At 56.5% G+C, this 26,890-nt stretch overlaps 1 protein-coding gene across 6 annotated transcripts; it reads left to right on the top strand.

Moving 5' to 3' along the window:
• The first annotated feature begins 129 nt into the window (after nucleotides 1-129).
• Nucleotides 130-26,449, top strand: ASS1 (argininosuccinate synthase 1). 6 transcript variants are annotated; one of them, XM_010397741.3, is made up of 15 exons: nucleotides 130-187; nucleotides 2,655-2,766; nucleotides 3,220-3,288; nucleotides 3,539-3,727; nucleotides 5,639-5,695; nucleotides 6,139-6,213; nucleotides 9,146-9,216; nucleotides 9,607-9,637; nucleotides 13,223-13,313; nucleotides 15,122-15,206; nucleotides 16,208-16,272; nucleotides 20,163-20,294; nucleotides 23,926-24,082; nucleotides 25,553-25,618; nucleotides 26,142-26,449. In XM_010397741.3, exons 2-15 carry the CDS (start codon nucleotides 2,659-2,661, stop codon nucleotides 26,194-26,196), a joined length of 1,251 nt encoding a protein of 416 aa, XP_010396043.2. In that variant the 5' UTR covers nucleotides 130-187; nucleotides 2,655-2,658; the 3' UTR covers nucleotides 26,197-26,449. The 6 variants fall into 6 exon arrangements, with proteins under 6 accessions (XP_010396043.2, XP_010396042.2, XP_039417746.1 ...); XM_010397740.3 differs by having other exon boundaries at nucleotides 138-191; XM_039561812.1 differs by lacking the exon at nucleotides 130-187 and adding an exon at nucleotides 1,907-2,020.
• Nucleotides 26,450-26,890: the final 441 nt, after the last annotated feature.

Here is a 26,890-nt window from a genome sequence, read left to right as displayed (position 1 = left end):
TCTCCCCCCGTTCTGCCGGGCACCCCGCGGGCAGGAGGAGCGCAGGACCTCTCCCGGGGACCGTGCCCAAGGGGGGACTGTCCTGCGGCGGCTCCGCCTGCCTACGCCCGGTTATAAAGGAGAAGGAGGAGGGGGGAGGATGCTCCAGGCACCGGACCAGAGCACCGAGGGCAGCCGGACACCAGGAGTGCGTGAGTGCGGGCACGGCATGGGGGGGAGAGGGGAAAGAGTGGCCTTTGCCTTGGGGGATGTCCCCTCACCCTGTCTGTCCCATTTCCACCCACCCACGGGTGTCCCCCACCCCTGGGTGCTGGAGCAGGGCAGTGGGGTGCCAGCACCTTCCCAGCGCTGTGCACACTGCAGTCAAGCCCTTCCTAGCTCAGTTTGGGATGGGAGGGGGGCTTCCAAGAGAGTCCCATTTCCTTGAGGGGCCCCTTGGCCGCCCTCAGGAAGGCGAACTGAGACCTCAGCCGGCACCACCTTGTGCTCTCTCTGCTCTGCTCTGGGGATTTTGGGGGGCAGGATGGGACCTCCACGAGCTGGAGGAGTGATGGTGAGGAAAACCCCAGTACCAGTGAGCATATGCCTCTGCTGCACGAATCCCTGGAACGGCTGTTCCTGTCTCTCCTGCCTGCCTTTGCCCCTGTCCTTGCCCCTCCTGCCCGTCCCTGACTTTCCTGGCTGCCTCATTGCAGCCCACAGGCAGCAGCCCGCCTGTTCTTCCAGCCCGGCTGGCGAAGACAGTTCTTCTCTTTACCAAACTTTCAGTCTTTTTATTCCCCACCCTCTTTATATCTATTTCTTGGGTTTAAAACCGAATGCACGGTGTTCCTTTGGTGTAGGGCAGCTCCAGTCTCTCCAGTAAAATCCCTGCCCCGACTCACACGGAAATTGCTACGGAATAATAATAAGGGCTGAGAAAGTCCCGCCGCGTTCCTCTTCACTGAGCTTTGTTTGCTCTGATTTATTGCGGCCGAACGTTGAAACTTCGGGGCTCTCCCTTCCTGGGCAGGCGGGCTTGGCACGAGCCTTGTTTCCAGAGCTGGGAATGCTGGTGGCCCCACCCCCTTTCTGGGATGCAGGATGCGTCTCCAGGGCAAGGTGCCCCCAGGCCCCTCGGGCATTGCGACACTGGGACGTGTCTGAGCAGGCAGGAGCTGGAGGCATTTCCCTATCGCACTGCTGGGCCACTTGTAGAGCGAGCGCGCCTGGTCTCAGAGGCGCTTACTCAGCCTGGCAACCTCAACAGCGATGCTGGTGGCCACGGCGGGGAAGAGTTTAGAAGTAAAGGAGGGAAGCTGTCTCAAAAGGAGCCGCAGGCACAGCGTCAGGGTTGGGCTGGGCCCTTTTGGGAACTGCGACTGCCTTCCTGTAAATGCCCCGGTGAGGAAGGGACGGCTGAACCTCGCTTGGCAGGGACCCAGTTTGGCACAGCCACAGGGCCCCACGAGCAGGGAAATGCTGCTTGCACAAGCCTGGGCACCGGGCGCTGCCTGCGTGGCAGCCTGACGGGCACAGGCAGGCTCGGGGAGCCGGAGGGAGGCTACGGGCCCGCCAGACCCCTTTGTTCCTCAGCAAGAACCTGGCAGCAGCGGGGCAGAGCCTGCCCCTGGCTGGCTGCACGCCGTGCCCCGTGGGGTGCTGGCTCCACACCTCGCTGGCAGGACCGGGGTGCTGCGGCACACCCCGGCATAACCGCATCCCACTGGGAGAGGTGCTGGGTGGGCCAGCCTGGAGCGGCCCGGCACGGCGCCTTCCCGGCCTGCAGGAGCAGGATTGTGCTGACTTGGCAGCAGCAGTGTGAAAGTTGCTCGGGACGGGGTTTGGCCGGCTCCGCCATCCGCCTCCCCCGGCCAAGGGTCAGCTGGCATCGCCTCTTCGTGGGGCCCTGGGACTCATAGCCTGGCCCAGCGACTGCAGGGACAGTCCGGAGCCCCTTCCTGCCCAGGACCCCCAACCCTCTCCTGAGATCCAGGCTGCTGCGTCCTTCACCATCTCCTGTTGTTGGCTGAAGTCCTCGGTATCCTTGGCTGGAGGGTGAGGGGCACTGAATCCCCACGTAGGTGTTTTGTGCTGGCAGAAAACACGTGCAGCGCAATTAGAATAAATGCCCCGTGAGCGTTAATTAGACTTGGGGCTGGGCTGGGCTCTAGGTGATGCTGCCAAGCCCCGCAGTCCTGCAGCCAGTGCAGGCCAGGCAGTGCTGATGGGCACTGGGGGCTGAGCCGGTGGCAGCTCTCTGCAGACGGCCGGGACGTGCCGTGTCGTGCCAGAGCAAGGCATTGAGCTGTGCCTCTGCCACAGCCGGGCGCCTGCGCCTGAGCCCCGGCTCCCCAGCATTGCAGGGCACTTGCAGAGCGTGGGGCAGGCTGTGCTCTGCCAGCACAGAGAAAAGGTAAGAGCAAAACAGCCCTCGTGGCTGCCCTGGCCTCCTCCATCGCCCAGCCGCCACCGGGTTCACAGGTTGGTGCACAGACAGGGTGTTGTCCCTGGCTGAGAGCCACAACCTGGACACTGTCCCAGTGCTGTGGCTTTTCCTCCTGCCCCCAGCCCTGCCCTGGCTCCTGGCAGCCTGGGAGGGCTCTTGGCTCAGCTGATCCTTCCTGATGCTGTGGCTGGTGGCATCATGACCCCCTTTCCCTTTGCTTTGGCAGCACCATGGCTCAGTCCAAGGGCACAGTGGTCCTTGCCTACAGTGGGGGGCTCGACACCTCCTGCATCCTGGTGTGGCTGAAGGAGCAGGGCTACGACGTTGTCGCCTACCTGGTGAGCTCTGAGCTGAGCCCTGTCACAGGAACCCTGTCCCCAGGGGCTGGGGGTGGAGGATGTGCTGGGCTGTTGGTCTGGGGGGGCTTGGGGGAGCAAGGCGTGTCCTGGTGTGTGCGGTGACCCTGCTCGCTCTGGTTAACCATGGCCCAGCCCGCTGCTGCTCTGCTGAGCTGCCAGCCCTGTGTGGCACAGCCTGTCCCTGCCAGCTAATGACCCTCTGCTAATGAAGGCAGGGAATCAGGACAGAGCCAAGGGGCTTGGCAGAAGGGGTCATGGCCCTGAGATATCCGTCTCGGGGGGTGGAACTCCCTTCCTGCTCATCCTGGGTAGCCTTAAGCCCAGCCAGCATGGGCTCTGTCATGCCTTGCATGATGCCCTGTGCCAAACTGGGCTTGCACTGGGTTTTATGATCTTGTTCGTACTGAGTCTTGCTGATTTCCTGCTTTCCAGGCCAACATTGGGCAGAAGGAAGATTTTGAGGCAGCACGAAAGAAAGCACTGGCGCTGGGGGCCAAGAAGGTGATGGTGTCCCTCCCTGCTTCTGGGGGCTTCGAGTTCTCCCTGCTCTCCACCATGGGGGTGAATCCTTTGGAGAGGGGACCGTGCCAGTGAGAAATCCCTTTTCCAGAGGTTTTGCCCCAAAGCCTTTTAGCAGCATTTAGGAAAAGGGAGACAAAGAGACTTTTCACTGCACGTTTCCTAAAACTCCAGAGGAGTGGGTTCCCCCCTTAGCAATGCTCCCATCAGGAATGTCCCATCGTGCTGGCAGGTTTACATTGAGGACATCAGCAGGGAGTTCGTGGAGGAGTTCATCTGGCCGGCGGTCCAGGCCAACGCGCTCTACGAGGATCGGTACCTGCTGGGCACGGCCCTGGCACGGCCCTGCATCGCCCGCAAGCTCGTGGAGATCGCCCAGCGCGAGGGAGCCCAGTATGTCGCCCATGGGGCCACGGGCAAGGTGAGGGGCCACACGGGCACCAGGCAGGGATAGCTCGAGGTGCTTGGATGGGGGAGCTGGTGAGTCTACAGGCCAAGCTGTGGGTGTCAGGAGAGGTGCACGGGGTGTTTTGTGGGTGCTTTTTGGGGACTGTGCAAAACTCAACCGTGTTTCAACACTTCCTTCTCACTTCTGGGATTTCTGTGCCCAATTTCGGTTCCGTCTCGCTGTTGGGAAGGCTGCAGTCACAGCTGAACGCTCTGTTTCTGCCAGTAATTTCAACATGCTGCGGCTTCCCGGGCCAGGAGCCGGCTGAGACTGAGCCAGCACAACCCGGAATGGTTAGGGGCATCCTGGGATAGGTGCGACTGTCTCAGACCCTGTCCCTATTCCTGTCCCCAGTTCTGGCTGTCCCGGTCCCTGTCCCCATCCTTGTCCCCATCCCCCGCTCTCCCGGTCCTTGTCCCCATTCCTGTCCCTATCCCGGCAGTGCCGGTCCCTACCGCGGTTGTTCCGGTCCCTGTCCCCATCCCCGCTGGCCCCGCTGGCCGCAGGGAGGACACTTTGCCGCTAGAGGCAGCCAGAGACCGCGGAAAGGGGATGCTCGGTGCCAGCCCCTTCCTGGACAGGGGGAATCCCCCACGGGGAGCGTGGTGGGGGCGTGGGACCTGCGAGACGTGACCGTGGGTCGCCCCTGGCACCGGCAGCCGCTACCCAGCCCTGGGCGGGGACACCTGGGGCAGGCGAGGGCTCAGTGGGTGAACCCAGGACCTGCCGGGTGCCTCTCCCTCCTCGTCCCACAGCCCGTGCCCAGGGGTAAGGGGAGGTGACCTCCTGGGGGAATGGCAACGGGTTTGGGGTCCCCACGGTGGGGACTCTGCTAGAAGGGGGATGTTAAATGCAAGCCAGGAGACTGCCGAGGGACATGCCGGCACCCGGGAGATGGGGCAGAGGGGCAGCTGGGGGGGCTACATGACTACAATAACTCTCTCTTCTGCTGCAGTCGGGTTCCTGCACCCCTTTCCGTCCATCTCATCCGTCCCCAGCAGGCCTCTCTTGAAAGCCCCTGCTCAGAGGCGCCCTGGAGTAACACATCCCCAGTGCGGCGGTGTCCCCTCTGCTCCCAGGTGCCACCAGCCGTCCCTGCTGGCAGGGGCACCCTCGGTGGCTGCCCTCCCCAAGCCATTAGCCGCGGGCACAGGCAGGGACTGACTGCGGGTAACTCGACCCGGCTGCGGAGTCTTAAATGGGACCATCTGGGGTGTCCCGGCTGCCGGAGCAGATGGACATGTTTTGGGCCTGTAAGGGAAATGAGTGCTCTGCTGGATGTACTTGCCTGTGTGCAATAGTCCTTCGGGAATCCCAGCCCGGGTGTAAATGTATCCTCCGGGCCAGGCCGATGGGAGGGAAATGGGGGTCCTTGCGCCCCTTGGTGCAGGTGGAAAATAGGCTTCAGTGAGTGCTGTTCCCTTGGAAGTGCTCGTAATTCCCAGCCTTGCTCCTGCTCCTTGCCCCTTCCCATCTACCTGGACTCATTAGTGGGACCTAATCAGCAAGGGCCAATTAAGGTAAAGGGAGGTTCTGTGCTATTTAATTATGAGCTGCTGCATCCCTCTGCTCGCTGCGGTCGTTCCCCCACCTTGCCCTCTTCCTTTTTGTGTCCTTTGATGCCTTTGGGGGGAAAAATACCCAAATCTGGTTTGAACACACAGCTATCAGGAGCTACAGGAAAGGTGGTTTGGGGTTCAAACCAGCCATGGAGAGGGACCAGGAGTGATCCCATGGGACAGAGGATGCTTGCCCTCTGTGTCCAAGGTTTCCAGTATCACCAGGAGAGCTGCGAGTGGAGCCAAGCAGCTCCTCAGAGGCTGCGTGTGTGTTGCCACACCCGGGGCTGGGGTGACCCCTCAGTGCCTCCCATTCATGTTTCAGGGCAATGACCAGGTTCGGTTTGAGCTCACCTGCTACGCCCTGTGTCCCAAGATCAAGGTAAGGCACCCAAAACCATCCCCCGCCTCTCCCCTGCCAGGCTCCTGGCCTCTCCCCAGCTGGTGGGAATTCTGTTTTAACACCGATGCAAATGGCCCTGCCTCACTTTAACAAGCCACCAGCTGCACGCAGCGACGTTTTGGCATTTCAGGGGGCTGTAATGATCCTTAATTGACCTATTTTTGCCCCAAACACCACAAGGCCACAGAGGAAACAGTACCAAGGCAGCTGCTGGATAATCGATGCTGCCTGCTTCCCCCTTGCATCCAGTGCCTGGTTAGGGTCGGGGTTTGGTTTATTCCCACCTTGTGCTGGGAGATTAAATTTCAGCTGGGGGAGCAACACCCTGTGAGTCTTGGCTTCCTTGGCAGGGGGGCAGAGGGGACCCAGGGCCTACAAGAGGGATGGGGGCTTCTCATCTCATGCTCCTGCTCTCCTGCCAGGTTGTCGCGCCATGGAGGCTGCCCGAGTTTTACCAGCGCTTCCCTGGGCGCCGTGAGCTGATGGATTATGCCAAGGTAGGAGCTGGTGTGGGGTAGCCACAAGATTCCCAGGGCAGCAAAAGGTGCTCAGAGTGGCTGTGAAAGCTCAGGGTAGCCATGGGATTCTTGGAGTGACCATGGGATGCTCAGGGTGACCGCAGGATGCTCACCATGACTTGGCGGGTGACAGCAGCACATCCTGCACAACATCCTTGCAGCATCACCTTGCAGCCTCCTGGTCAGGGTTTTTGCCCCCCTTTCCTCTATTTTTTTTTTTTCTCTTTCCTTTCTAAAAGCCTCATAATTACCTGGCTATTAATGGTAACCCGCTTTCCAAGGGAATGGGTCCCAACTCCCTGACTTGCATAACGGACAAAGCAAATACATTCACTTTTGTTGTCCCTTCCTTTTTGAAGTACAAGTTACAATAAAACACATTAGAAGTTTTGCATCAGGTTTTTATGTGCCCACCAGGGTACCTTTCTTTTTTAGTGACTTCATGGAAATGCTTGACAACTCGGCTCAATCAATCAAAAGGGAAAAGTCAGCTCTGTGCATAAACCAGAAAATTGCTTCAGTTTTTAAATAGCTGCCATCGAAGCTGCCTGGGTAATCTCTGGGAAGGCGAGGTGTGGAGCTGGAGGGATGTGGCATGGGGTGAGGAGCCCTCTGAGCCCCTTAGGGCTGCCGGGAGAGAGCGGCGTGTTGAGGATTGTGTTTGCCATCTGCCGTTGTATTATGAAGGGGAGAGTTTACGAGAGCTTTCCATATGTTGCCAAACAAATTGTCAAATAGGGGAGTTATTAAGAGCACTGTGGTTTTATTATATGGAAAATGGAACATGTGTTTTGGGTTTGGGGGTTTTGTTTGGCTGTGGGGATTGTTTTGTTTGTTTGGAAGGAGGGGAAAGGGAAATGAAATGGACTGGGGGCCCCGTTCCAAGAGCAAAAGGTTGTGGGGTGAGGCTTTTAGTACTTCTCAGTCTCTGGTTATCTGTTACAAAAAAAGGTGGTTTCCCTTCTTTTTCATCCTTAGGAGAGGGAGATGCATGGCCAGGTCCTTTGAGCACCTGGATATGCTCACCTTGGTGCTGGGGGATTGTAAAATGATGATGTTTGGGGCTCCATTAGTGCCAGGGAAAGTGAGGATCTGTTTTACCGTGGCACAGCTCTTGCCATGGATTTGCTGCCCAGGGGCTGGAGCCAGCCTTTCTCTGGCAGCAAATCCCTGCCACTGGCTGCTTCATCCTCACACACCTTAATGAGAACAGCCAAGCTCTCCCGGATGCTGCTCCAGGATTAGCCTTGCCACAGACAGAGCCAGGTGAGACAGATGCTGAGAACAAAATCCCTGGCACCTTTGGCTCCAGCCACGGCTGCCTAGGCTCAGTAGATGTTGGGTCTGGACTTGGAGGATGCTCTTTGAAATGGGGTGAGGATGGGTTGGGGAGCACTGGCTTCCCCAGCTGCCAGGAGGAGGCAGAGGCAGGAGAGGACTGGCAGAGGACACGAGTCAGCTCAGGATCTCTGGGTATTCAGGTCTGAAAGATGGATTTGTACACTCCAGGTGAGATGGGTGTGCCAATGGTGGGTCTCTTCTCGCAAGTACAAGATAGGACAAGAGGAAATGGCCTTAACTTGTGCCAGAGGAGGTCTAGATTGGATATTGGGGGGTTCCAGTGGGCCCTACACTGGAATGATAGTGGGGGACCAGCAAATCAGAACCCAAGAGCCTGAGGCCATGTCCCCCCAGGAGCAGGGCTGAGTCAGTCCCTCTGCAACATTAGGAAATCTCAGAACCTTGTTCCCACCACAGGTGATGGTTTGAGGGCTGTGATGTAACAACCACAAGCATTTCCTTCCCCCCTTCCTGGCAAACAAGAAACCTCCGCTCGGCCCCTGCTCCTCTGTTCCTGGCTGAGGCCCTGACTGATGTCCCTGCTGTGGTGACACTGAAATGCCAGAGCTGCCCAGCAATGTCCAGGCTGTACAGACACATCAAGGCACAGTGGAAGCTGCTGTCTCCATCCGTGTCTTTCTGTGGCTGTCCCACAGCCAGCCCATCGTGGCTCAGTGTCTCAGCAGGGTGGGCGATGTCCCCACTGGCTCCAGTTGTCAGCCTGCTGCCATCACCTTTCCCGCGAATTCCCCCACGAATTCACCTCGTCTTCACAGGCAATTTCCCCCACTGAAATGTCAGTGGATAAATGAGCACACTGGTGACCTTGTTAGGGAGCCGGGCTCTGCGCTGCATCGTGCCAGGGAGGCAGCCGGTGTGGGGCCACACATCCCCGGGCATGGTGTGCTCGAGGTGCCCGGGCTCAGGGGGACACTGCCGCCTGCTTGGGGTGTCTCTGCTTCACTACGTGTTTGCATGAGGCTGTGGGGATGCATTGCTCTCCCCCCATGACAGAGCATTAGCCCTCTTTAGGCTCTAGAGCATCCTGTGGATTTGAGGACTTGTGTCCCTGTGTCACTTCCCCTTGCTGAGAAGCCTGGCTGGGGGAATCATAGAATTGTGGAACATCTTGAGTTGGAAGGGACCCACAGGATCGTTGAGTTCAGCTCTTGGCCCTGCAAAGAACACCCCAACCATCCCACCACATACCTGAGAGCATTCCACCATCCTGGCCCTGGACCTAGGAAAAGTAGACAACGTCTGTGCTGGTGTGTCCATCTCTGGGATTCATGGGGTGCTCTGGGGCCCCTTCTCAGCCTGTGGCAGGGCTGGGGCAGCCGTTGTCCCCTCAGCCACACCGTGTCCCTGATGTCCCTGTTGAGGTGGCCCTTGTGGTGGGAGCTGCTGCTGCTCAGGGTCAGGAACACAGGAGTCCGCCTTGCTCTGTGCTGCCTTGCTGGTGGCCATGGGTTGTGCCTTCGTGGTTTTGGGGCTGCTCCTGCTGGGAACCAGTGTCAGTGAGGGCTGGCTTTCCCTGCAGGCTGTCTTACCCCCACTCTCCTCCCGGCAGAAACATGGGATCCCAGTGCCTGTGACACCTCAGACGCCCTGGAGCATGGATGAGAATCTAATGCACATCAGGTGAGGAGCTGGGCAGGTGAGGAGGTCCTACGAGGTGAGGACCCGGGGTCTGGGGCCCAAGTCCCCTCCATCCTACATGTCCAGAACAGCCCTTTGCAATCCATTGTCCCAGGCTGCCCCACCGTATGCTGACCATGGGCAACTCCAAATCCTCCATCCTCCTTTTCTATCCAGTTGTCCACATTCCATGCGGCAGCTTCCATCTCCTGGGCTCTCCTAAGCCTGGCTCTCCTTGCAGGCTTGCTGCTAAAATGCCCTGGAAATCCCATAACGTGTATTTATGTCCATCCTCACGGGGTGGGTGGGAGTGGGGGTCTCGTCTGGGTGGGTTTTGGGGTTGCAAGTTGCAGGTGCTGCAGTGACTTCTCTCTCCTTCCCTGCCTGCTGCAGCTACGAAGCCGGGATCCTGGAGAACCCCAAGGTAATCGATCACGGCCACCGTGCCAGCACGGCAGCCACGGGGCCGGGGGCGTCTCGTGTATTTGCAGCCTAATTGGAAATTTCACGGCAGGGCCGCCCGTGTGTGCGGGGAGGCTCCGCCGCCGCCCCGGCCCCTCCGCCTCTCCCGGCGCGTTAATTGCTGCCAGCGTGAAGAGGGGAAGGGACCGTTCAGGGTGACATCGGAGGGGACAACGTCGCGGGGCAGCAATAAAGGAGCAATTAGACAGCCGCGGTGCTGGCGGCAGAGTCAGAGCTGGTGGCGGGTGGCAGAGGTTCGGGGTGTCCCCTGCAGCTCGGGTCCCCTGCCCGTGCCTGCAGCTCGCCCAGCCCTCCTTGCTTTCCCAGCCCGCTATCCGTGGGCGTGTGGGGTGAAACCTCCCGCTGGGTGGGTGGTGTGGAGCAATTCATCCACGGCGCCACGGCTCTGGCTGCCAACAGGGACTTGCGGCCGGGCGCTGCCCGTGACAGCGCCACATCTCCGGCCGCTCCGAGCTGCGCTCGTGGTCCTGCTGGCCCTGCCTGCGCTGTTCATGCTCCAGCGGATCACCGCGCCCGGCCGCTATTTAAATTATCCATCAGCTCTAATTAGACAGCCCGGGGCGAAGAGGGGAAGAAGGGCTGGCGGAGAGGGAGCGGAGCCGCTGGAGCCCCGTGCCCGCAGCCGGCTCCCGCGGAGGGGCCGAGAGGAGGAGGAAGGTGGGGAGGGGGTCCCGCTCTTCCTCTGGTGTCCTCCAGAGGGGTGTCTGTGGGTCAGGCTTTGCAGAGCCGGGTTCCCGTGGGGTCTTCGCCTCCCGGAGAGTGGTTGGCACCGGGTTGGTGTTCATGTCTTTAGCTGAAGGTAGCACGGACTGACCCGCACCCATCCTGACCCACCCTGCCGCACCCAGCACCTGTCCTTTTCTCTCGGGGAAGATCCCCACTATCCAGGCTCTGCCAAGCCCGCTCCCTTCCCAAAACCAGCTTGGAAATGGGGCTGACCAGTGCCCTGACCCCATCCCTGAGCATCCTCTGCTCGGGCACCTCACCCTGTGACAGAGCTGGGAGGTGGCTTCCTGGAGCGCGGTGTCACTGCTGTCTCTGTCACTGCTGTCCCCTTCCCCGGCCCGGGAAGCGGTGCTGGGCACAAGGTGGCCGTGGCAAGATCCGGGGTGCCAGGCACGGCGGGCTCCCCTCCCCAAACCCTCGGGACCTGCCAAACGCAGGGATTTGAAAGCAGATGGTTGAGCTATTTTCTGCCTCTGTGAGGCCCGATTGAAGGGCAATGAGGCAGCTAATGTGGAGAAAGATAGAAATTTACTTGCTTTAACTTCATATGGCACTCTGAAAGAGTTCATTCAGTCCCGGGCACAACAATATCAGCCGGATGAATAAACCATTTGCGGCATCGATAGCTCTGCATCATGGTTTACTTCATGGACCATTTGCTTCCAATTTCTTCTCTTCTTGCCCCGTTTTTCTTGCTTCTTTCTTCCCCCCTCCCTCTCTCACTTTCCACACACTCTTCCTTTTTTTTTCCCCCCTTTTTTTTTTCCTCTCTCCCCTTTAAAGATGACATCGCAGGACTAGCCCCCCTGCGGGGAGGGATAAATAGAAGGCATTGATACACTGCAACAAACTATTTGTCATTTGAACTGTGCTTTTAGGAGAGAGAATAAAAAGAGGACAGGCTCGCACCGTAATGATGGAATGCAAGCCAAATGTCACTTTTATTTCTATTTAGTTATTTTATTTAATAGGGGTTTTCATAGTTGGCTCGGAAAATTGGAAACTACCTGACTTTGACTTCCAATGTTTAGTAAAGAGTTTTTAATACTTTCCCGTATTTTTTCTCCCACCCCCCTCCATCTTTTCCTTTTGAACTCAAAGTTTTTCATCATCTCTCACAGGTTCATCTAGTTAATAAGTGTGATCAGGGCTAGGAAAGGGCAGACGATATAAAATTGAAATCCACAGCCCGTGTAATCTGTGCGTGGGGGCACAGGGGAGATGCGCCTGCCTGCCAGCGCCTCTCCCTTAAAACGAGGGAAAGGGGCAAAAATGACATAAAGTGGGAACTGAGGGGGGGTGCTGCAGTGAGTGCTTGGGAAGCTATGTCTGTATTCCCAGGATTTGGCTGTGGCTGGTGTTGGGATGTGCGCTCCGGGGTTTGGGGTGAGGCAAGGGGTACCCCCCCCCCCCAGTGTGGAGGGTGGGATGGGGTGCTTGCAGCTGTGTGGGCTTCCCTCAGGTGCTGGCAGTGATCCAGCAAATATAAATACATTTGGACCAAAATAAATGGAAGTTTTCACTAAAATTCTTATTGCCTGTCTGGAAACATTTCTGATGAAAACTTCTTCTGTAGAGAAATTAATTTTCCCTTTAAAAAGCTTAAATATTTTTTTAGAGCAATCACTTTTGGTTGGATTATTACGGGGCTTTTTTTCCTAACTTGCTTTATACCTTATCATTTTTTTCCTTGCTGGAAAGCAAGAGAAGGGAGGAAAAGGGACATTTAAAGGTCCCTTCCATCCCAAATTATTCCATGATTTGATTAAGTGAGCAGAAGTCTGGGCTTTAAAAAGGAAAAGAAGAACAGGGTGAGCATGGCCCAGGCATTGGGCGGGTGGGTGCAGGCAGGGCCCCACTGCCCAGAGATGCCCAGAGCTCCAGTTCTGTCCAGCTGGGCTTGGCAGGGAAATACCAGTTTGCCACCCTTTAAAAGGCTGCTTGACTCTCCATGGTGCTGCACATGCCCTGGGCACTCTGTGCCTCCATTCCCCCTCCACCTCCTGGACCTGTGGCTGGGTGGGGAGTCCCTCTGGAGACAGGACTTTGCAAACACAGATCTGAAAGTATTTTGGGGTCAGCCTGTGCAGTTGCATCATGGGTGAGTGCCGAGGGGCCACGTGAAATTGCAAAGCATTTGCTCTCCGGGACGGAAAGCTTTTTTATATTATATTTCCCCTCGCTTCTTCTGGCACGCACTTCAATTGCAGCAATTCACCATCAGCACCCGAGCCTCTGCTGGCCTGCCTCTGATGGAGATAAAATGCCTCTTCCCTATAAATCTCAGGAAAAAAAATATACATAAAGGTTGATGTGCTCTGAAATGGGTTTTTGCTTTGTTGCTCTATTTTCGCCCGTGTGTATTAACCCCGGGGACACCATGAAAGAGCCGGTGTGCCGGGAGCACCTGCTGGGGTCAGGCCTCCTCATTAGTTTTTTCGGTCAGCGCCGAATAAGCCCGGCCGTGGTGCAGGGACACGCGGGTGCCCGCCCGCCCCGCCGCTTGCTGCCAGCGTCCTGCTTTTCCCTGCCTGACTTGCTTCTCCGCAGCCATCCCGCCTCCAGCTGTGGGGGCGTTGGAGGAAAAGATGAGATCAAGTTGAGGGGAAAAATTGGCTGATTCTGCCAACCCCTTTGTTCCCAGGGCCCCCGGTAAGCGCCGGTGCTGTGCTGTGCTGGTCCTGTGCTTTGGGATGGGGGATGTGCTTTGGGATGGGGCGTGCGCTCCAGGGTTGGGGCTGCCAGCAGTGTTAGCCATGGCAATGCCATGACTGTCCCTCTTCTCTCCCTCTCCCTGCAGAACCAGGCTCCTCCCGGGCTCTACACGAAGACCTGTGATCCGGCCAACTCTCCCGACACCCCAGACGTGCTGGAGATCAAGTTTGAGCGGGGTAAGAGCCTCCTTGCTGCCAGACCCTCGTCCCTGGGCCCCCAAGACAAGCCCCGCTTCCCAGCCAGAACTGGGGTTCCCTGGCAGCTGGGAGCATCCCCAGGGTGGGGGCAGATGGGTGAGCCCTGACTCGTGACATCGGGGCTGAGGATGGTGCTTGCAGCACACCAGGGCTCTTTGAGGTGTGCAGAGGGTCTGGTTAGATCTCAGGGGCTTTCTGGGACCCCCCTGAGAGCGGAAAGGGGTCTGAGCCCCCTCAACCCACCATCAAGGTGCAGTGGGCACAGGGTCCCCTCTCCTGCAGGTGGCACACAGGTGGCTCTGGGGACATGCAGGTGATGCTGGCCAGTGTAACAGCTGGGGAGACACTCCAGCAGGAGTGATGCTATCATAAAGGAGACAGGGATGCTCCATTACATCCCTGGGGACACACGGCAGAGCACAGACCCGGAGCCATCACTGAAGAGGGGACACTGAGCAGCATCTCCACCTCTGCCAGCCACGGCCATTCCCGTGCCACCATCCATCCTGGCAGCAGTGGCGAGCCTAGCACAGGCTGGGGGGAGACCCCGCTGGGAGGGGATACCCCCTCCCCGTTGCCAGCCTTCCTGCTCCATTATAATGATCCCCCTGCAAGGAGCAGCCCCCCTCCCGGCAGCCCATTCAGCCCCTAGTTAATTTATTTGAAGTTTTAATCTAATTATTAACTATTTCAAAGGCTAAGCAGCTTTCAGCAACAACAGCCCCGACAACGTCGGCTCTTCGCCGAGCGGACCCCGGCCAATATCCCGGTGGAGGATGCGGAGAGAAAGAGCTGGGGCGAGGGGAGGGCGCGGGGTGGGGGGGCCTGCGCCGAGAAGCAGCTTAAGGTTCATTATTGCCGCGAGTTTACATTTAATAGCAATTTACAACTGAGTTTATAAACCCCTGGAAAATAGGGGGTTTAAGGGGGAGGCAGTGGGGGGGAGCTGACAGCCCCCATCACTAGACAGGGCTCTTGCAGGCGCCTATATAATAAAGACTAGAAAGGGAGGCATTGAGGCTGATTGGCAACTGATAGTTCGTTAAATGGTAATGAGGAGGGCAGATGGAGGGGGGATTAGCCTCCAACTCCGCACCGCTTTTCTTTGTGGGCCCCGCAGCCCCCTTGTCAGCTTCCTAATACATTTATTGCTCATTTCACACCGCTAAAGAAAAATGCCTCTTTCTATTCAGCATCCCCCCCACCACCCCGCTCTGCTTTGCTCCTGCCCGGCGCCCTTAAAAAAAAATTTAAGGGGGGGGGGGGAAAGAAAAGGTGCAATAATTAATTCATGGCGGGGAGCACCCCGCCGCGGGGTGCGTGTGCGTGCGTGTGCGAGCAGCCGTGCCCCGGTGTGGGGGTCCCCCCCAGACACCCCCCATGCTGGCGAGGGAAGGAGGGGGAGCACACATTTGTCACTCTGTCCCCCCTCCCCGGCAAGGGCTGGTGGGACAGAAGGTGCTGCGCTGTAAGACAATTGCGGAGCGTGAAATTCAATTAGTTAAGGGCCTGGTTGCAATTTCACAGGCCCTAAAAAAAAAGAGAGGGAGAAGAGAGAGGAAAAGGGGGGGTGACGTTTTTATGGCCTTTCTTATTTATTTATTTCGCTCCTCTCCCGAGGTGGGTCCCCCTCCCCTCGCCTCCCCCTCGCACCAGCTTGGATATGCCTTTTTAAGAAGTTATTTAGAGTTCATATCTGTCACATCTATTTAACGCCCATGGAATGATGTTCCGGGGGGATCCTGACACCGGCTGATCCTGCCCGTCCTCTCTCCCTGCCTCTGCAGGTGTCCCAGTGAAGGTCACCAACACTGGGGATGGAGCCACTCGTTCCTCAGCCCTGGAGCTCTTTGTGTACCTGAACGACATCGCGTGAGTGCCAGCCTGTCCGGCTGGCAGAGGGGACAAGGGCAGCATCCCCAGGGTGGGGTGGAAGCAGGGTGCTAGCACAAGACACATCCTGATGAGCCCAGGGATGGTGGTCAGCGATGGGATGGTCCCAGTTGTGTCCCAGTTGTACCATAAATGCCAGGAAGCAGAGCTGGGCACCACGGCCAGGAGCACGAGGGTATAATTACCCCAGGGTTTTGCTCACTGTGCATGAAGAGGATTAAGAAGCCCTCTGAAAACTTTCTGGGCTGCCTGTGTGCCCCAGTTGCCCTGCCCACTGCAGGGCACCCTTTACTTGTTGTCCCAGCTCAGTCCTGGACCCCCTGCTCTCACATCTTGCCTCACCCTGCCTCCCTGAGAGGGCTCAGTGTCCCTTTTGTGTGGAGAGTTGACTTTTTTGTGCCATGGAGACCTGCCGGCCAGGTTCATTGCCCTTTTTCTACTCCTCTCTCCACAGCAGCAGCTTCTTTGGGGTTTTCTTTCCTGTGCCACCCCATGCCTGGCTTCTGCTGCTGCTGGCACAGAGCCATCCTCAGGAGTTTTCCCAAAAATACAGCAGCACCCATGAGGGCACCCACTCCTCCTAAGTACCACCCAGTGCCTGGCCAGCCTCCTCTGTCTCTCTGCCTTCATCCTCCTGGTGGTGAATGGGAATGAACTTTTCCATGTAGCTCACTTTTTAAATGGTTATTAAGTGGTTTTAAAATTACTTTGGGAATATAGCTGTGGCATGTCCTGTCTCCTTGCCCAGTTTATTTTCCAGTGGCCTGGGTGCCACAGCTGCCTGTGGCACTGGTGGAGAGAAAAATCAATTTCCTTGTCACGTGCCTTATCTGAGGTCTCTACTGATGGTCTGCAGTGCTGCTCAGGGGCTGGCCCGCTGTCATTTGGGGGTTTTTCCCCATTGCCCACCCCTCTGACCCACTTTTCACAGCCACCTGTGTCCCACTCTGGGACTGCTGCAACCTCCCTTCTCCTCACAGGGGCAAGCATGGGGTCGGGCGCATCGACATCGTGGAGAATCGCTTCGTTGGGATGAAGTCCAGAGGTGAGTCCACCCTGCCCTAAAAAGACAAAAAAGTGGGAAAACCACTTTTTGGTGGGATATGGTGGGTGCTCAGTAATCCTGGGGTGCTTTGGTTCAGGTCACACCAGCAGCCCTCAACCTTTCCTTCCCCATCAGTTTTTGGCAGAGATTTCCCTGTGACAGGGACTTCCTGTTGCTCTCTAATGACAGTAGCTGCCCACTCGCTGCCACTGCTGGCACCAGCCCTGGGTCCCAGTGCCTCCAGTGAGACCTGACCCCAGTGGGAAACACACCAGGCTGTGGGCTGGTGTGGAGAGATGCTCATGGAAGGTCCTGGATGGTGCCAGACTCTCTAATACCTGTACAAACCACAGGAAGCTGATGCAAGCTACTGTTTGGTTTTTTGTAAAAAAGCGAATATTTGATTTATCTACACATTTTTGAGGCCGTGACTCCTAATATTGATCTTCCATTGAGATCAGTTTCACTGGAAACCTCTGGAGGCAGAGAGCTGCCCTGTGCAAAACTAAGTAAGGAGGTGGCTCAGCATCATTTCCCAACTCCTTACTCCAAATCTTTTGTCTTATATCTCATTAATACCTAATTAGATGCTTCCTTTCTTTAAACTTGCCCTCTGCGCAGGACAACAGCAAATATCTTGGTTAGACTAAGCCTGCGGTCTTCCTCCCCACCACAGGGCACCGGCATCCACTGCAAAAGGCAAGAAACAAATCCCCAAATCATTTGATTTGGTTTGAATAATCAAATTAACACCAAAAGAAGGCAGGAAAAACCCCAACCCCAACCTGCACGCGCCAGCCTGTGCATTTGCATGCAGGATGCTGAGTAATTTGTCAAAATCTATTTTATTTTTTTAAGAGCCACTGACAGGCTCTAGTGACCCTTCCAGCATTTAATAATTTCTCTAAACCCCATTTAACTGTCACGTCTGTCTCCTGCGTGACATCGCCGAGCGATCGCTGCCATGTTTGTGCGGATGCGGGAGGAGCAGGGGTTCTGGGGACAGCACTGCGGGGATGAGACCTTGGGGTAGTCTCCCCCCTTGCTTTGAGCAGGATCCTGCCACTGGTTGGCTTCTTGGGATTAAGAGAAACCTCCCAGAAATCTGCTCTGTGGGAGAGATGGAGAGCTGGGATGGGAGCAGGCCGGAACAGGAGGGTGCTGTGGGTACTTGCACCATCTCCCCGGTGACCCTACCCCTGCCTGGAGCATTTTGGACCCAAAATGGGTTTAGGATCAATGGTGCAGGAGATGGGAGCTGGGCTTGGAGGAGACAATCCCTTAAATCCCAGCAGTGTGCAGTGGCCCCACAGATTTGGGGTTCTGCAGGGGAAACTGAGGCACAGGCAGGCAGCAGCGTGGCCAGAGCCTTCCCTGTCATGGAGGTGGCAGTGAAGGTGCCTTCTCTCCCTCATCCTCCAGTCCCAGGAAGTCAGAGAAGAGAAAAATTCATTTGCATTGATTTTTACTAAGCTCCTAATTGAACTTCGTTAAGGCCTAATGGGCGAGGGGCGCATGGAACGCACCCGCACCAGCCTTTTAAGCCCCATTAACTCGGTTTTGCCATATTTGTTTTAGTGGGAGGAGGGTGGCTAATTACAGGGTGCCAGGAGCGGCGCTCCAGCCGGTCGGGGGGCACGGCTGGGCCGGGGGCTCTGGGCTGCAGGAGCACGGCCCTGCCTCTCCCTCCCTTTCACATCCTCATTATCAAATTATCTTTTTAACTCCGAAGGGGGGCTAATTAAGTGGAGTAAATGAAATCAGTGGGGAGGAAGAGGGAAGGAGGGGTGGCGGCCGCTGCCAAAAGCTGAGCGCTGCCGTCGGCTGGGGCTTTTCCTCCCCTTGGCTTTCTCCTCCTTTCTCCTTTTCCTCCTCTGGATGCGCTGAGCTGATGGAGGAGGAAAGTGGAAAACCCCTTCCCTGCAATGAACACACACCAGGCCAAACTCGGCCTCCAGGCTCAGCCCCGGACCTGGACCAGGGGTAGACATTTGGGCAGCATTTTCCCATGGGCACAGCACTGCCCTCGGGAAGGCACCACATCCCTTCCTGTCCCACGATGACGTCGGGAGTGACAGCCTGCACTCAGAGCAGCAAAATTGCTCGGATGGAGGTGAAGTGACAGCCGAGGTTACAAATTAGAAAATTTTAAGTAGCGGCAGCTGTCTCCTTGGCTGCCCCCCTCCACATCCCCCCTGCTCCGGTCCCCCCTTCCCCAGCAGTAATTATGGGGTGATTGAAGCATCGTTGGGCTGCAGTGCTGACACCTCTGTCTTTTTCCTGTAAACATGGGGAGATGAAAATAGACACTTGGAGATGCTGCAAGTGTCACTTTGAAGGTGTCTCTTGTCTCCTCGGCAGCGGCGAGGCTGCAGAGTGGCTGTCAGCTGCCCTCCCCTCTGCCCCAGCTGACACTCTCTGGTCCTGTCCTCCAGCACCCGCAGATGGGCAGGAGGTGGGGGTCAAGGCATGTACCCAAATCTTCAGTCTAAAATGGCTTTAACATCTCCTAAGGGGAAGGAGAGGGAATATCAGTTGTGTTAGTGGTGGGCTCAGCTCCACAGTCAGGGGCTGGAGGGGACAAAGAGCAGCTCTCTGTGCCCCTGCCGTGCCCATGGGGACAGCTGGCGTTTGGTGTTAACTCGGCTGTCTGCTCCCACAGCCCTGAGGGAATGGATGTTTGGTGAGCACCTGAGCTGCCCCAGGGACTGGGCTGCAGCATCACTGGGGTGGCTGGGGAGGAGGGGTTGGCTCTCCTTTGGGACGGTCGGATTCTGTTATGTGCCTGCAGGATGCTGAAATTGTGGACGCTGCTTGGGATGAGGTCTGATGGAAGAGGCTTGGGCAGCTGCGCTTGTGGCTCCCGTTGTGTCCGTGGGACTGTGGCCGCACTAGGACAAGACATGCTGAGCCTGTGCCACTCTCCAGGGCACTGAGAGAGCAGAGCCTGGTGAAGTTCTGAGCCCTGTGGGCTCCCCTCAGCCTCTCTTGGGGCTGGGGCTGTTTGGGGGCACATCTCTTTCAGAGGGTACAATTTCCTACAGGGTTCCTTTGTGCCCTTTGCCATTCCCATGAGTGTGTCATAGCAGATGCCCAGCACTGGGAAGGGACCATCCCTGTAGGCAGGCAGGGGATGGGGATATGCTGGTGGAGCAGCCCTGCCTGTGGACAGGTTACAGCTTTTCCCATCACATATTCACTGCCAAACCAGCTCAGCATTTCCACCTGCATCCAACACGGATGGGAGCACTGGATGTCCATACTTGTATTTAAACACCAAACAACCACATCATGCGCAAAACAAGCCCTGAACGCCTGGAACAAAGGAGCAGCTTGCTGAAATAATTAAGCATCTTCCATCCCCAGGCCTTGTGCAATGGGGGGGGGTGGGGGGGGGGAGCAGAAAGGGACTGGGGGGGCCCTGCCAACCCCAAAGGAGGTTGCCCTCCCAGCCCCCAGGTAGCCTCATTGCTTCCCAGCGGATGCGCGGGGCCCTTTCTCACCAGCCGAGGGGAGAGGAGGGTATTTCAGGCCCTGCGCTCCCCACGCCTGTGCCCCGCTCGTTCTGTTAATTACAGGTTTTCAGCTGCAGACCGTTGGGCACGGATGGGTGGGGGGATCGGTTCCCAAACCCTGTCATTTAGCCTCGTCAGAGTGCCTCTTCAAAGAGGGGAATCTAGAAATTTTCTCCGCAAGGTGCGGAGTGGACTGTCTCGGCCCCAGCATGAATATAATGACAGATGCATTTTACAGCGAGCTGAGACTGAATGCGCTCGACCACGGCTCCTTCTGTCAGCCAAGTCATTATTTTTTGTCATTTGCTGACAGTTTTGGTCTCATTCGTTTCTCTCTCTTTTTCTGCTTTTCCCCCTGCCTGGAAAAATGGCTAGGTATCTATGAGACCCCAGCAGGAACGATCCTATACCATGCGCATTTAGATATCGAGGCCTTCACCATGGATCGGGAAGTGCGGAAAATCAAGCAGGGGCTCTCCTTGAAATTCTCGGAGCTGGTGTACAATGGTACGTACAGTCCAGTCCTGCCACCACAACAGCCTCCCAGCCTTCCTCCTCCCTCGTTGCTGCTGGAGGTTGCAGGTGCCACTGGTTGTAAAACTCAGGTCCAGGTGTGGATTTTGAGGCTGCTCCTGGGGAGAAAGATGTGTTTGGGCTGAGCAAAACCCCACGCTCTGCGTGCTTTCCTGCCAAGGGAGTGCCATGCCTGCTTTTGGGAGGCAATGCCATCTTCCATGAGGGCTTGCTCATGGCATCTCTCCCAGCCCCATGCCACCACTTCATCCCAACTAGCACATTCAGATGTAATTCACCATCCTTTTGCCCCCTCTCGTGTCACCTTTCCCCAGCTCTCCCCTCCAATCCCTTCCACCTCTGCCTTTGCCTCGTGCACACTGCGATATGGGGCACCCAAACTTTAAACTTAAAACCCTGCCACAGGATTTGAAGCTGGAGAGCTGTCCCTGTGCCCTGGCAGTGTGGCACAGGGGACTCTCGAGGTGCCGGGGGATGGAGGGTCCCGGCTCTGCTATGTGGTGCACAGCCCACACAGGGGCACTGCGGGTTGGGGCTCCCGGTCTGGGACAGGACAGCGCTGTCTGGAGAGGGCTGGGAGCTGTAAGGGATGAGAGGATACCGGCTCACCCCGGCAGTGAAGGACAGCAGTGAAGCCCTGTGTCCTTCCTCCTGTGGAGCAGCTGCAGCTCCAGATCATGGCTTGAGTTTGAGAGGTCGCAGCTCAGTGTTTGCTCCATGGATCCACCCTGACCCCAGTCCCTGGTGCTAAATTGAAGGAAGTAGGATTTGCCCAAAATGCCCTAAGTGGTCTCAAAACCCTGTTGCCCACAGCTGGGTCCTTGGTTCAGAGCTGTCATCCTGGAGGCCCCACACCAGGGAGATTCCTGCCCCATGGCCAAACGTTTGTTGTCTACAGGCCCTGATTTCTCAGCCTCCCAGCTCCTCCTCCCATCACCTTTCAGATGTTTCTAACCACAAGGGCTGGCGTGATTCCTATGGGATCTTCCATGGGAAGATACCCTGGAAATAACCTGACTGTGGGAGCTCAGGCTTTGGGCAGCAGCAGATCCAGTAGGACCAGGTCAGGCTATTTTCTCCGCTGCAGTTTCTGGTGCCAGTGCTTGTCACCTTCCCCTCCAAGGACATTCCCTCTTGTATCTTTCTCAGCACCTGGCATTTAATGACTGAGCACCTGGCATTTAATGCCTGAGCCCCTTTGCTGCTTAAATCACATTTTAGGGCCTGACAGGGGCCACAGAGGTCTTTGTCACCTTCCTCTTGGATCACAGCCCCTGCCCTCATTCATTCTCTGGTACCATTCTTGCCTCTGGCCATTTTTATTAGACTTTGACCTGGGCTGCCTTTATTTTGACTATTTTTTTTTGTTGTTGTTCAGGCATAAACCTGTTTGTTTGTTTGTTTATTCCTAACCACTCACTTGTTGTGCAGCCACCAGGTTAAAGAGCCACTCAGGGAAGCATGGTTTAAATTCTCCCTTCCCACCTCTGCCAGGCAAAGGCTGCTGTTTCCCTGGCTCCACATGTTGAATCCCCAGGGATTTCCAGCTTGGTCCTAGACTTCCCTGCCAGCCCATCCTGAATCCAAGGAACAACCCCAACGCTAAGCACCCCGGGGGTCCCCTGGGTCCCCCGTGCCGGAGGCCAGGCTTTCAAGCTCACCTTCCTTTAACACCTCATTATTGCAGCTCGTCCAGTTTTTAGGAGAATTAGTGTTTATCTTCCCCCTGTTCCTATTGATCCCATTGTGGAGAGGTGGCTTTGAAGCCAGCTCCCGTCCTTCCCAGGTGCGGAAATGCCATTGTCCCCCTGCCTGCGCCGTGATTAGGGCAGGATGGTGGGAAGGTCATTAAGGGGGGATCGCTTCCAGTGTCTGCAGTGGGGGGTCGGGAAGGGGGGGGATGCTTTCTCCCACCTGGAGCTGTCAGAGTCAGGACTCAAGCAGCTGGTTATTATTTTAATGTGTCTGGGGTTTATTTTTACAGGGATTTTTACATCCATCCTGATATTTGAAGAGTTGTACCTGGAGGGTGGTTACCAAAAAAAGGAGCGTATTTGCCTGGAGCCGGGGTTCCTACTGGCATGGCAGTGCTGATTTCAGGACAGGGGTCCCTGAACCCCCTGGGAAGAGGTCCCCAATCCCCCGGCCATAGTATGGTGGAGCAGCTGGGGGGGGTCAGTTCAGGGAGGTGGATTTGGTGGTGAGGGGCTGCAGGGCTGTGGTGCTGTGCCTTGGAGCAGGGCCACATAGACCCCGGGGACAAGGCTGCAGGATATGGCCCTGCTCAGGGGCTGGCGAGGCCAAACAACAAAAGAAATTGTTTGTTTCTTTAATGGCTTTGGCCCCAGAGCCCAGCTGGGAAGGGAAAGGTGAGAGGGCACCGGTGCGAGATGGGAGAGATAAAACCTGGGGATGACCGGAGGGCAGTGAATGGGCTCTTTCTTTCTCCACCTCTATCTCCTTCTTCATCTCCCAGGCTTTATTCCCGGTCTCCAAGGACTCCCTGGCTAATAACCCTGCTTAGGGACTGGAGGGGGCATGGGGGCGGCAGGCAGGACCACAGCCCCGCCATGCACCTGCAATACCAACAGCTGCTCCCCCAGGATGTGTTTTGGGGAGCCGTGGTATGACTGCACATCACCCCAACACCCAGCCTGGGCTTCAGCTCAGGGGATTTGGGCTGCCAGGGGCTGCCATCCCCACTGGAGCAGGGTTAGATGGTGTTTTCCAGGGGTGCCAGCACTGGTTCCCTGTGTCCCACCAGCTCCTCATGCTGGGACCAGAGGGGGAACAAGTCAAACTTCCCCACAAGCAGCAGCAGGGACAAGCTGAGCCTCACTGACTTTGGGGGGGCTGGGAAGGTGGGGAGCCCACTTGGGGCTGCCGAGACACCTGTGCCCCAAAGCACAGCCCGATGCGGCCCCCATGTCAGCCCAGGCTGTGTGATCTGGGGGGAGCACTCTGCTCTGCATCCCTCTGGGGTAGGGAATGGGAACCACTGGGGTGACTGCCCCACTGGGACCCCCATTGCTGAGTGGGTTTCCCTCCCCAAAGCTGCTGGGGGGTGAAGCACTGCTGTGGAGCTGCATCCCCCTGAGCAGAGTCCATGGGCTGGGGTTGGCCCTTTGGGGCAGATCCCTTCTCTGTCCATCCCAGGGGAGAATGGCTCATCCCCTTCCTGGGGGGCTGGGAGCTGATCCCCCCCCCATTTCTGTGTCCATCTGTCTGTCTCCACCTGGCCTTCCCAAAGTGGTGAGTTTTGAGGGGTAATTTCATACCTCCTTAACGAATCTTTTCATTTCCATGATCAGCCCTGCCCAGCAGAGCTGGAACAACGATGGCCCCACGGCCCATTTCTAGTTTGTTCCATCCTCTTCTCCCAGTGAATCCTGAGGGCCACCAAGGAGAAGGGAAACACATGAGGTCTCCATCCCTCATGGCTGAACCTGTGTGTCTGAGCATCTCATTTCCTCTCCCAGTCCTGCAACTGTATCCCTTCCCTTGAAAATTACCCTTGCAAGACTTAGCCTGGGGACCACCCTAGGATGCCCCGGGGTACCACCTGGGATCCCAGGCCCCTGCTGACCCCATCTCCTGTCCTCAGGCTTCTGGCACAGCCCTGAGTGTGAGTTCCTCCGGGAGTGCATCGGACGCTCGCAGGAGTCGGTGGTGGGCACCGTCCGCCTCTCTGTCTTCAAGGGCCAGGTCTACATCCTGGGCAGGGAGTCCCCACGGTCACTCTACAACGAGGAGCTAGTGAGGTGAGTGCAGCTTGGGAGGTCAGCGTGGACAGGAGGGGCGACAGCGAGCCTCCCATCCCACCCTGCAGTATCCCATCCCACCTTGTTGCATCCCATTGCATCCCACTCCATCCCATCCCATTCCCAGTGGCACAGGTGACACCACGGGCCCAGCCGAAGCACGAGCCATGTTTTCAAGTCAATATCGGTTTTTTCCCCTCTTGCTTTTCCCTTTTTTTTCGTGTTGTTTTCTCGCTTGCTCGCTCCCCTCTCAGCCCTCCCTCAACCCCTTTCAATCTCTCTAAACACTTTATAAGCCATAAATACACCCGAATGAGTTTAGATCAGTCGGAGTAAATGTCAAATTATCTTCTCTCTTTCTCTTCTCTGGCTTTTTTTCCTCCCTTCCCTCCCCCTCAAAATCAACAGCTCCTAATAATCCGTCCCAACCCTTCATTATGCTTCGCACTCTCACTTGGAGAGATTAAATGAATAAAGTATTAAAAAAAAAAAAAAAAAAGAGGGAAGAAAAAAAAGGAGGATGGGAGGGGGGTGGGACGGCGGAAAAAGAGAGAGGGAGAGAAAAACAGGGGCACTTATTCTCCCTGCATCTCCAACCATTTTCCTTTTCTTTTTGATTTCTACATCGCTGGTTTGAAAGCCTTTGAGTGACGGCGTCACAGGAACCCGAGAGAAAGCTGTGAGAGGCAGAGCTGTGTGGAAATGCCTCTGCACAGTAGGTAGAAAGTAACGTAATTATAGAGCAGGTCAGAACCACTCGAATGAGCAAAAATAAAAGCACAGAGGTTTTTCTGTAGCTCGTCAGGGGAGGTAAAATCATTGTAAACTCTTTTTTTTTTCTTCTTTTCTTCTTTATTTCCCTCCACTTCCTCCTTTAAGGTTTGTGGTTTCTGGGAAATGAGCCGTGTGTTTTGGGGATGTAGGAAACTGTCAGAGTTGGGATTCAGTGGGTGGCTGCTGCCTTGGGGAAGGGAATGTGCTCAGTGTTGCACCGAGGAATCAGCTGCCAGGTCCATAAACCCCCACACCAGTGTGGGGCTGTCCCTGCCTGGAGTCCTGCTCATGCCTGGGGCAGTGTTTCCTGCCCAGGATCCCATCCCTTTTCTAGAGCCTGCTCTGGGACAGCCATACCTGTAGGATTGCTCTGGAACAGGGTGAACATCCCTATGTGGTGCCAGAGCACGGGGAGGAAGGGTGCTGATGCACATGAGGGACCAAGGAGGGAAATTTCGGGCTGTGTCTCTGGCAGGGCCTGTGGAGCCTGGGGACAGCTGCTCCTGAGCCATGTGCCCTTCCCTGGGGGCTGGCAGGGACCCTGACCTGAGCCCCCTGCAGCCACCAGTGGATGAGGGGGCAGCAGCAGCTGAGAGCAGCCAGGTCTGGGATCCCCCACATCTTCTCCCTTCCCAAAGGGCAGCCCCAATTCCTCCCGGGAATCCCATCGCAGTGACAGTGCCTTTCTCTCCGCAGCATGAACGTGCAAGGGGACTATGAGCCTGCCGATGCCACTGGCTTCATCAACATCAACTCGCTGAGGTCTGTGCGGTCGAGCAGGACCCTCCCCGATGGGGGGCAAAAGCCCCCAGCACCCCAGGGCTCTTCCCCTTCCTCACTCGGGCTCTGGGGGTGAACCAAGCCCCCTGCACAAGCTCCCCCTGAACGGTGGGGTGCCACCAGCCCCCCCAGTACCAGCCCTGCTTAATTGCAGCCTTCCCCAGCACAGCCAGCCTCGTTATTTTACTTATTTCTCAGACCCCTTCTCCCCCCCCTCCCCAACTCCGGGGCTGTAAAACACGCTGCATTTACATAATGGGCTCTTAATTTTTCCATTGCCTGTTAACTGCTTTGTTCTCCCCGATCCTCCATGTCCCCCCGACTCCTCTAAGATAAATTAATTACATTATCTTGTGGGGGAAAAAAAAAATAATTAAACTGTACAGGCCTTAACAAACGCCTGCTCTTCACGCCCCCTCATTCTGCTTAAATTAATTGAAAGGAAATGTGTGTTATTACTGTTAATTTACAATTAATTTTTTTTTTTTTAAATCCCGGTTTCCAGGCTGAAGGAATATCATCGTCTCCAGAGCAAGGTCACCGTAAAGCAGGATGAATAGCAATCAATCGCACGCGAGCCTCCCGCTCCCTTTTCTAATTTCTCTAAGAAGTAGCACTAATTGTGGTGGCAATTTGTAATTGTAACTCGTCTCCCTGGAGCGGAGTGGCGGCGGAGGTGACGGCTTTGTTACGGGGCTGCAAGTGAAATGCAATCAGGGGAAAGAAAAAGGTTTGTCCATCGGAGAAGTGGGGAAAGAAATAAACCCCCAGCCACGCGCGGGGTCCGGCATTGAGAGCCGGGCTTTATTCCTACCTCGTTTGTTTGCTCCTCTGGCCCAGCGCTTCCCCCAGCCCGGCTTTGTGAAGTTGGTAATGGATTAAGTGGCTGCGAAGGACGTGGGGGGTTGGTGGTACCTTGTGGGGAAGGTGGGGAGCGAGGGACGTCGGCGCCGGGCTGCAGGGGTGGGCTGGGTGGTTAGGGGTTAATGGGGTTTGGTCCTCTCTGCGGTGTTCTGGTGAGTTTTAGAGAGCGAAAAAGACAAAAAAGAGAGAGACTCGGGAAAGACAAAAATGCAGGAAATATTCCCTGGTGGTGTTGCAGGAGGAGAGGAGTGCTCGCTCCGGGCTGGGCAGCGCGTCCGTCTCCCACCGTGCCTGGAGGGGTGCAGGACCCTCTGTTCCCGATGCTCAGGCTGCACACCTGGCTGGGAGGCAGGGGTGGCTCAGCGAGGGAAACCCGGAGCTGTGGTGGAA

This window comes from Corvus cornix, chromosome 17 (assembly GCF_000738735.6).
Source record: "Corvus cornix cornix isolate S_Up_H32 chromosome 17, ASM73873v5, whole genome shotgun sequence".
Lineage (NCBI taxonomy): Eukaryota > Metazoa > Chordata > Aves > Passeriformes > Corvidae > Corvus > Corvus cornix.
The sequence above is the reverse complement of the archived record's forward strand: the minus strand, read 5'-3'. Positions and strand labels throughout refer to the sequence as shown.

Coding starts and splice junctions, on each gene's coding strand:
- ASS1 (XM_010397741.3), top strand. CDS start 2,659: ATGGCTCAGTCCAAGGGCACAGTGGTCCTTGCCTACAGTGGGGGGCTC. Junction 3,728..5,638: donor CCCATGGGGCCACGGGCAAG/GTGAGGGGCCAC, acceptor TTCATGTTTCAG/GGCAATGACCAGGTTCGGTT. Junction 20,295..23,925: donor CTCGGAGCTGGTGTACAATG/GTACGTACAGTC, acceptor TCCTGTCCTCAG/GCTTCTGGCACAGCCCTGAG.